At 37.0% G+C, this 9,508-nt stretch overlaps 1 protein-coding gene across 1 annotated transcript; it reads left to right on the top strand.

Moving 5' to 3' along the window:
- Positions 1 to 312: 312 nt before the first annotated feature.
- Positions 313 to 2,874, top strand: LOC133297961 (uncharacterized). Its single transcript, XM_061497199.1, has 4 exons — positions 313 to 1,105; positions 1,827 to 1,897; positions 2,000 to 2,393; positions 2,505 to 2,874. Exons 1-4 carry the CDS (start codon positions 989 to 991, stop codon positions 2,700 to 2,702), a joined length of 780 nt encoding a protein of 259 aa, XP_061353183.1. The 5' UTR covers positions 313 to 988; the 3' UTR covers positions 2,703 to 2,874.
- Positions 2,875 to 9,508: the final 6,634 nt, after the last annotated feature.

A 9,508-nucleotide genomic window follows, 5' to 3' on the forward strand; every position in this document is an offset into this window, starting at 1 on the left:
TGAAGCCAATCTTTATTCATCATGAAAAAGCCATATTGGGTTTTCTCCGCCCAGGACAAAAGGTTTGAAAAAAAGCATCTTCCTTAGCATCAAAGAAAACTGAGAAAAAGGGTATCCATGTAATTGCATACCAATTGACCTAAAATGTTAAATAAAATGAAAGACACCTGTGTCGTTTTTAAGCCTAAAATTAAGGTGCCACCAACAGGAACGGCTACAACAGAATAGCAGAGACAAAAAAAAAAAACAGCATCATATCATTTCATTTATCTCCCAAACCCCATATCTTCAATTCCCTTTCCCTTTCTGTCTCTCTTTGACCCATTCACTCTTTCTCTCTCTACACAGAGGCCAACGCCAAAATCCAATGAAAGAAGAAACATGGAAACTCCACGCATCCTCACATCAAAAACCAAGTAGTCCACACACCACACCATACCCTTCTTTCTCTCTCATCAATGTCCCAGCTAGACCAAAAATTATGTAGAAGAAAAGCCCAAAAAAGAAAAAAAGAATTGGAAACCCAAAAGAAAAAAAGAAAGAGAAGTTAGCTAGATGGCTTCAAACTTCCTCCAACTATCCCCACCTTACAACCCCTTTCTCTTTCTCAATCATAAAATTATGTTCCCTGAATTACCCTTCTGCAAGACCCCAAAAAATCCAATCTTCTTCAATTCTCTCTTTAAAAAGAACAAATTTTTTTCCCACCGAGTTATTTGGGGCTTCTTTTTGGGCTTCTTTGTCTTGGTCAGATTTTCACAGAGAAAACAGCAAAGCCAGAACCTTCTATTACCTTCCCTATTTGCTCATCTCTCTCTCTCTCTCTTATTTTATTCATCCCTCGTTCTCTTGCCTCTTTTCCTCTCTGCCTTCTCTTACATCTTCTTGTTCCATCATCTTACCCACCTTCTTCTTTATCTGTTTTCACCTTTAGTTGTTGTTCTTCTTGGTTCTTTGTTTGTGGGTTGTTCTGTTATTTGGTGATCTGATGAAGAAGATGAAAGGGGTTGTTTCTATGGAGTCTCTGCCTTTTCCTGTGTATGAGGATCAGAGAACCAGGTTGAGGCATCAGAGTCTCTTGCAGGACTATGAAGACTTGCAGAAGGTGAACCTTTTCCCAGTGTTTGATAAAGTTTGAAAATTTATATTGTAGGGTTCAATAGATCTGGTGTTTTCTTTTGTTCCTTTGCGGTTGTTGTTGTTTGGTTTTGGCTTTATGATTGTTTGTTGTTTGGGAAGATGATACAGCGATCTTATGTTGTATTATGGTTGTTTGATATTTTGTTGAATAAAACCTAATGTTATGTTCGGATCACGTGAGTTGTTGTTCATTCATGTGGGTATTTCCTATATTTTTTTTTTTTTTTTATGTTAGAATTTCTCAGTTTCGGTTACTTTCCCCTAACCAACACCAAAAACAAATTCTTGGACTCCAAGATGCTTCCTTTGAATGCTGTAATTAAGGGGAAACAATAGCCACATAGCAGTGTGCTCATGTTTTAGGCTTCTTTTCCCTTTTCCCCTTTTTTTTTTGGGAGTATCTGATTCACATAGTGAAGTCTTTTGAGTCTTGAAGAATTATAAAGCTTTATAATCTTTTCGAGGGCTTTAAGAATTATACAGATGTTTAATTGTCAAGTGTTCATTTTTTGGACTCACTTTGCTTAGGAACTAAGCTTTCTTGACAGAATTTTGTTTGCTTGTTTGTTTGTTTCTCTCTTCCTAGTCTTGTTTTGGTTGTTGTAAAACTTTTACCCTTAAATTTTTTGTCAAATTCTTTCTATCCTAGACTTGGAAATTTTGTAATAATATTTTAGTATGTCCAGGAAACAAATGCAATGAGAATGAGATTGCAGGCTGCAAAGCAGAAAAAGTTGTTGCTGTCAGCAGAAGTTCGGTAAAGTATCTTGCCTTTGGTTTTTAGTGTTTTTTCATAATTTGCAGTTTTGTTTATTTTATGGGGAGTTTATGCTTAGAATTATCACTCTTGCAACTGCAGATTTTTGAGGCAACGTTATAGATACTTGATAAAAAATCCTTCTCCAAAGCCTCAGCCAAAGCAAGACATTTCACAGCCGCGAAAGCTTAACATCCAAGCCGCCATTATCTCAAAGGGCCGTAAACACAACAGAAAGGAATCTACTTTGCGGCCCCCCATTGCTTATCATTTGAATTCAAATGAAAGGATTTCCAATGGGGTTGAGATCGCATTGCAGAAAACAGCTCATATGTTTGATTTGAATCAGAATGCTAGGAGTGGTGTTGGTAAAAAAGATCCTTCTTTTCTCAGTCCTGCTCCAGGACATGACTTGAATCACAAAGATAGGATTCACAGTGGGAAAGAAGCGACAATGAAGAAGATAACTCCATTTTTTGACTTGAACCAGATTTCGGTAAATAATCGCACATCCTATGTTTACATGATGAGTCCTTGTTTGTGTTTCATTCTATTAGGCTTATTTATGGTTTATAATTTCTATCTATTTTGGTGCCATCATATGCAGAGAGAAGAGGAGGAATTACTGGGTGATATTGAGCCCATGAGGATTGAAGAGCCAAAGAGAATAATTACTCAAAGAGTTGTGAATGAAGAGCAACACAACGACATTAAGTTGTCAGTTTGTAGAAACGTTGGGAATGGATCAAATAGGACAGTGAAGAGGAAGATCTCATGGCAAGACCAGGTGGCATTGAGGGTTTGAACGTTGAACTAGTACAGTAGGACAAATTCCTGCTCTTTTGGAACGTGTATTTTCCCTTGATAATATGTAGCAGATTTTTTACATCCACTAAACCATTCTGCTTTTGTTTTCTTTTGTAAAGATATAGCAGTATATGCTCAATATATGGAGTTGGATGAAATGGGGAAATTTTTACCAGAAATCATCTTCATTTGTGAGTTGTTTTAATTTGTCTTCTGCATTGCAAAAAGTAGAGCAAGTTGTTTTAATCCCTAGGTGTGTGCTCTTGAAGTCCTCTCTCTCTCTCTCTCTCAGACCGTATTTGAAGGTTTGAGATTAGGGGAGGTTGGTTTGTCTACAATGTCTATCAACTGGTTTCATAGCAACTAAGTATTTTTTTGAACGTTTGTTAAATAAACTAACTAAAATAACATTATTCGTTAATAAACTAATTAAAGTAACATTATTTGTTTTGGCCTCATATATATATATGTTTCCCCATCTGCACCCGAGCCTTGAATTTGAGATAACTTATTAAGTTGGAAAATCCTTGACATGGTTAGAAAATATTATTTTCTATTTTTTGTCACTGCTTCTTTACCTAGGCGGGGTGAAAATCAAGATGAGTTTGTAATATTCTTTGAAGAAGTTGCTTAGAAATCAGAATAACCTGACCAGTTCCTTTGAAATCATGGTTGCATTTCTCAAATTGAAGAAGTCTTGCTGCTGAAGCAAGCAAGCAAGCACCCCTTTCAACATAGGAGCATTTGGAATATTTTCTTTGAGCTCATTTTGACGTGTATATTTTATTTTAGCTTTAGTAGTTTTGGATGTTTCCGTGCAAATACTAAACAGAAGAGAAAAAGTTGCCTTTGTTGACATTCATGGAGGTAAATTGCTCAATGGCTACCACGTCTCGGAGTTCCACCTTAATTTTGCAAGAACGTGCGCATGAGTTGCTTTTTCTGGTTTTGGCTAAAAGATTTTTTTAATTGCTCCAAATCCAAAGACTATTTTTCTTTATCAGAACTCCAAAATACCACACAAGGAATGTCATGAGACAGAAGTTGACACTAAAAACTTCTCTAATGCAAGCTGTTTTGGGGAATTACATAGCATATTAAAACTCACCTTTCACCTTTTTTTATATCCAAAAATAAAATAAAATAAAACCTCACCTTTGTAAACTGAAAAGATCCAGGGTTGATGTAACATAATTAGTTTTGTTTACTCCATAATTTGCAGCCCTTTTCTTGTGATAATAATACTTCACCCGCTCTTTCTTCACCCTTTTTTTTCTAGATAAACCATATGTATTCTTTACAAGAGATAATTATGTTCGGGTCAAGAATATCCACATCATGGTGGAGCTAGCTCTCTCAAAAGGAATTTTTTGCATTCACAAGAACTTAAACCCAAGACCTTATTTAAGCAGATTCAAACATGTAACATTTGAACCAACCCCTTTGGTCATTTTGTCTCCACTTGATTCAACCACAGGAGACACAACTTATTCATCTGAATTTGCAAAATCCTTTGCCATCCTTACGATTGTTCTTTGCTCTGAACACGTCAATATCTTGGTCTGTTAGGGATAATAATATTTATATCTCTAATCAACCTTGTACTTTAACCTAGCTTCTATCTTTTTGACGAGAAAAGTTATTGTGGTCCAGGTGCATGTGCACCTTTTCTAAAAGTAGAAAAAAATCAGGACATAAAAGTAAATAAACAAAATGGTATGGATAAGTATGTCATAAGAAATTTCTATTTTGAGAAAATGGAACACCCAACAAAGATACACCAGGTCCACTTTAAAAATTCTCCCTTTTGACTAAGTTTCTTCATTTGAGTGTTTTCTCCCTTTTTTTTTTTTTTTTTATGGTTTTCCATCACAATTTGCGAGCATGTTCTAACTTGACAAATTGATCTTCCTCATTTTCAATGCATTTATTCTCTTACGATCTTCTTAATTCTAAGTGCTACTTCTTTGGCCTTGTGCTTCCTGTCCCGAAAGTGCTCATTCAAGGCTCTCACTCACATTAAGCTGACAAAGTGCAAAATTCCACTCCTTGGACTTTTTCTTTTTACATCAAAACAGCAAGGGCTTTTTTCAGAAGTCATATTAGTGCATGTTTGGATTGGCTTTTTCCCTCCCAAAAGTTCTTTTTTTTTTTATAAAAAAAAGCACTTCTGTAATTTTTTTGGTGTTTGGAGACTAACTTCTTAAAAAAGGAGAAGTTAAAGAAAAAGTTAAAATCCTATTTTTTGTAAAAGTTAAAATTTCTGACTTTTGGAAAAAGGAGAAGTTAGAAGCAACTTATCATCCTGTACTTTCATTCGTTCTTCATTTCCATCTTCTTTCATGGTTTTTGTCAACGTGGGGTTAAGGGTCACCTTGGTGATGACATGGTAGCCACCATTGAATAGTTGCACCAGCGCCATTGTTACCCCCGCTAATCCTAAAGCTACATTCCAGTATCTTGCTCTCTGGAACTCCCACACAAAAGTCACAGGTAGAGATAGAGAGAGAGAAGAAGAGAGAGAGAGGATGGGGTGGTCGGTGATGGTTGATGTGATGGAACCAGTGACTGGAGAATGAAAGAAATACCAAACCCAATGTTTGGTTTGAAAGATACAAACAGAATGACAAAGGGAAAAAAAGTGTTGAGCTTTTGAATCACAGGTGCTTGAATCAAAGATTAGGTGCTTGGATGCTGAGGAGAAGAAGGAACAAAGCCATGCCTTGTGTGAGTGGCTGAGGCAGATTCAACGGCGTATCATGGGTGTTTGATAAAATGACCCAAAGAATTAAGTGCTTTTTTATTTTAACATCCAAATATTTTTTTTTTGCTTAAAAGCATTTTTCAAATATTACATCCAAACACAAAATAACTTTGACTTTTTAAAAAAATACTTTCTAACAAAGCAACACATAAAAAGTCCTTTTTTTCAAAAGCTTGTCTAAACGGGCCCTAAACTCTTGCTTGAGAGTCTCCTAGTAAGCAGAAGTCTTAATTTGCTAGCACAAGTATGTTTTATGGCATTGGAGAACCGCAACCCAACAATTAGGAAGTCACCATAAAGCACTTGAAGACAACTATATTACAATGTTTATAATTTTCATGTTCACCCACATTTGCCTTTCTCTTTCAGGACTTTCCTCCTCCATTTCTTTCCTTTGTTGTTTTTGTTGCTGTTAAACTTATTCCACAAGATACAAGTTGATGCACAATGGCATATTCTGCCTCAAATAAAACAAACACTTTTCTTGTTTTAATGGTTACTAACACTTTTCTTAAATTGAGGTTTAGAAGATATAAAACTAGAACTCTTTGATTTATTCTTAGCAATATTAGCCTTAGCATGTAACTCATTCGCATTTTGCTCACTAGCAATAATTTTGTTCTTGTCCATAATTTTAACGTGCACAATTGTCTTTCTAAGAATTAAGGAATTTATTAGTCAGAGTGAGTATCAAGCCTCTTTGGGAGAATATTAGCTTCCTTTGCAAGATCATCTAAAAGCTTAGTAAATTAATTAAACCAGATTAAACCGGTTTGGATAAAAAAAACTAATTAACTTGATAAGGAACACTTTTATCTCTAACTATTTGAAAAGCATTAAAGTGATGAACCAAAAAATTTTAACTGTATTCTTCCCCATAAATATACTTATAAACTAATATATCCCAAATTTCGTCGGTATAAGCATGATAATACTATACATCATAAAAGTCATTTACCTATGCTATAGACATCATAAAACATATATAGTTAAGTTAAAGTTAAATTAAAAACTGGTTAAGTTTGTCTTTTACCTATGCTGTAGACAACATGCGTATTTCTTTTATATCAAAGTTAACAGTCAAAATAGATGAAAGGGAGGAAGTTGCAACAAGATGTGTTAAATTAGAGGATAATACAAGGAGATTGCCTACTGGTTAAGGAAGTACGTTCCCTGCCTCAACAACTTAAGTAAAATCCACTTAAGCGAGCACATAGAAAAATTAATAATAAATGTGGCAAGTTGTATAATAATAAATCCAGAGGGTAAATTTCCCTTTGATAAAATTAAAAGTATGAAGTGCTTCATTAAATATTGACAAAAAAGGAAACTTCTTAAACGATGAAGCATGAAATGCACGACTCTAAAATAAAGTAACTTGTAAAGTTGCTCTCGACGATACATACTTTTTTTCCTTAATAAATAAATAAAAATTAAAAACTTCAAAAAATAAAATGAAGGACCGCATCTTTAAAAGAAGGGTTCGCTTTGCAGATAAGTTATCTGTAGTAAGTCCAATACGACGTCATTTTGGGACGAAAATCATGATATTTTTGTAATTTTAATTTATTTTACGGTTATTATATGTTGGGTCAAGTCAGATCCTCAAGTCAATTGCGGAAGCGAAACAGTAAAATGCAAGAGGAGAGAGATAGAGAAGAACACGGTCAATTTGTTTAACGTGAAAAAATCTTCTCCAATGTGAAGAAGTAAAAACCCACGTGACACTAGTCCAGAATCAAACTTTCATTATAAGAATAATGGGTTACAATAGTCAAACTTCCCTAGTGTTTCACTAGAGGTATAATCAAGCTTCACCAAGTATGGTGGTAACATCAAACGTCCCTAAAGAGGTTTAGCACTCAAACATCTCTCTAGAGGTATTTTCAAATAATCAAGCATCACCTATAATGGTGGTATTCAAACTTTCTTAGAAAGGTTCCACTCAAACTTCTCCATAGAGGTATTCAATCGGCTCTCATGGAGGATTTATTCACCTCACTTTGTTGTGTTGGGAAAACTCGGTTCTCTCAAGCTCGGCTAAGTAGCCTTTGTGCGGAAGTCAATCAACAAGATCCTGATCTCGGATCTCGGCAATACCTCGGCCTAAACTTCACCAGGTCAGGCAGCGCAGCGAAAAAATCAAAACGAAAAACACAAAACAGGAGAGAGAGAGAAGAAGAACACAACTAGATTTAACGTGGGAAAACCTTCTTCAATGAAGAAGTAAAAACCCACGGGACCTAGTCCAGATCAAAAATCCACTATGAAAATAATGGTTACAAAGAATCAAACACACCAATGTGGTGGTTAACTCAACCTCTCCAACAATGGTGATAATCAAACTACCCTAGAGATGTTTCACTCAAACTCTCTCTAGAGATCTCTCAAATGCAAAGCATAAAGCTTTGCTCAAACAATCAAATAATTCTCTCAAATTTTCTCTCTAATCTCTTAACCTAGCCTCCACCCACAACTAATGAATATATAGAGGAGGTGAGATCTAGGGTTAGGGTTTTTAGGAAAACCCCTCAATGGGCTTGAGCTTAGCATTGAAGGAGGAAGCCCAACAAATCGCTCCCTCCGACTTCAATGCGTCGGCTTCAGCATCAACCCGGCTCCTTCACAGTAGTCTTCAAATTTTCTTGTTGGAACCAGCTTCGTCATCATGTCGGACCCATTTTGGTCAGTGTGCACTTTGACGAGTTCGAGCTCTCCACCTAGCTTCCACCATATCCCGGATCCAGTGATACCTCACATCAATATGCTTAGTGCGGGAGTGATAGGTTGAATTCTTCGCAAGATGGATTGCACTTTGATTGTCACAACCCAGCTCGTACTTGTCTTGATCATGGCCGAGTTCCATGAGGAACTTCTTCATCCACAGCATCTCTTTGCTTGCCTCAGTAGCGGCAATGTACTCAGCCTCAGTTGTCGATAGTGCAACACATTTCTGAAGTCTTGATTGCCAAGAGACAGCTCCTCCGGCAAATCTCATTAAATATCCTGTAGTCGACTTCCTCGAGTCGGCGTCTCTCCCTAAATCAGAATTCGAGTAGCCTTGCAACTCGGCTTTACCTTCTCCAAATCAGAGACTTAAGTCGGTCGTACCTCGGAGGTACTTAAAGATCCACTTCACTGCTTCCCAGTTCTCTTTGCCGGGGTTTGACAAATACCGGCTTACCATTCCAACAGCATACGCCAAGTCGGGTCTAGTGCAAACCATTGCATACATCAAGCTTCCGACGACGGATTGGTAAGGGACCTTCATCATCTCTTCTTTATCTTCATCAGATCTCGGACATTGCTTCTGGTTCAGTTTTATGTGTTCGACAAGGGGGGTGCTCACTGTTTTGGCTTTGTCCATGCTGAATCTCTTCAGTATCTTCTCAATATATTTCTCTTGACTCAGCCACAGTAGCTTCTTCTGTCTATCTCGGATGATCTTGATTCCGAGAATCTGCTTTGCAGGGCCGAGATCCTTCATTGCGAAGGACGAGCTCAACGCCTTTTTCAGGGCGGCTATCCTCGATTTGTCTTTCCCTACAATAAGCATGTCGTCAACATATAACAACAATATCAGAAAATCTTCGGCCTCATACCTCTTCACAAATACGCTGTGGTCGACTTCTGTCTTCTCAAACTTATGATCCATCATGAATGATTCAAACTTCTTGTACCACTGCCGAGGTGCTTGCTTCAAGCCATAGAGACTCTTCTTCAACCGACATACCAAGTCTTCTTGGTCTGGAGCTTGGAATCCTTCAGGTTGCTCCATATATATTTCTTCTTCTAAATCACCGTGAAGAAATGTCGTCTTCACGTCCATTTGTTCTACCTCGAGGTCCATCGAAGCCGCCATGGCTAACACGGTTCGGACCGAGGTCATTTTCACCACAGGAGAAAAAATCTCCTCAAAATCTACTCATTTCTTCTGATTACAGCCTTTCACTACAATCCGGGCTTTGTATCTCGGCTTTTGCCCATTCTCTTCATTCTTAATCTTGTAGACCCATTTATTTTTCAAAGCTCGTCTTCCT

The sequence above is a fragment of the Gastrolobium bilobum genome, unplaced genomic scaffold, assembly GCF_033153095.1.
Source record: "Gastrolobium bilobum isolate Gb01-03AN ecotype WA unplaced genomic scaffold, APGP_CSIRO_Gbil_v1 utg15686, whole genome shotgun sequence".
In the NCBI taxonomy this organism is placed as follows: domain Eukaryota; kingdom Viridiplantae; phylum Streptophyta; class Magnoliopsida; order Fabales; family Fabaceae; genus Gastrolobium; species Gastrolobium bilobum.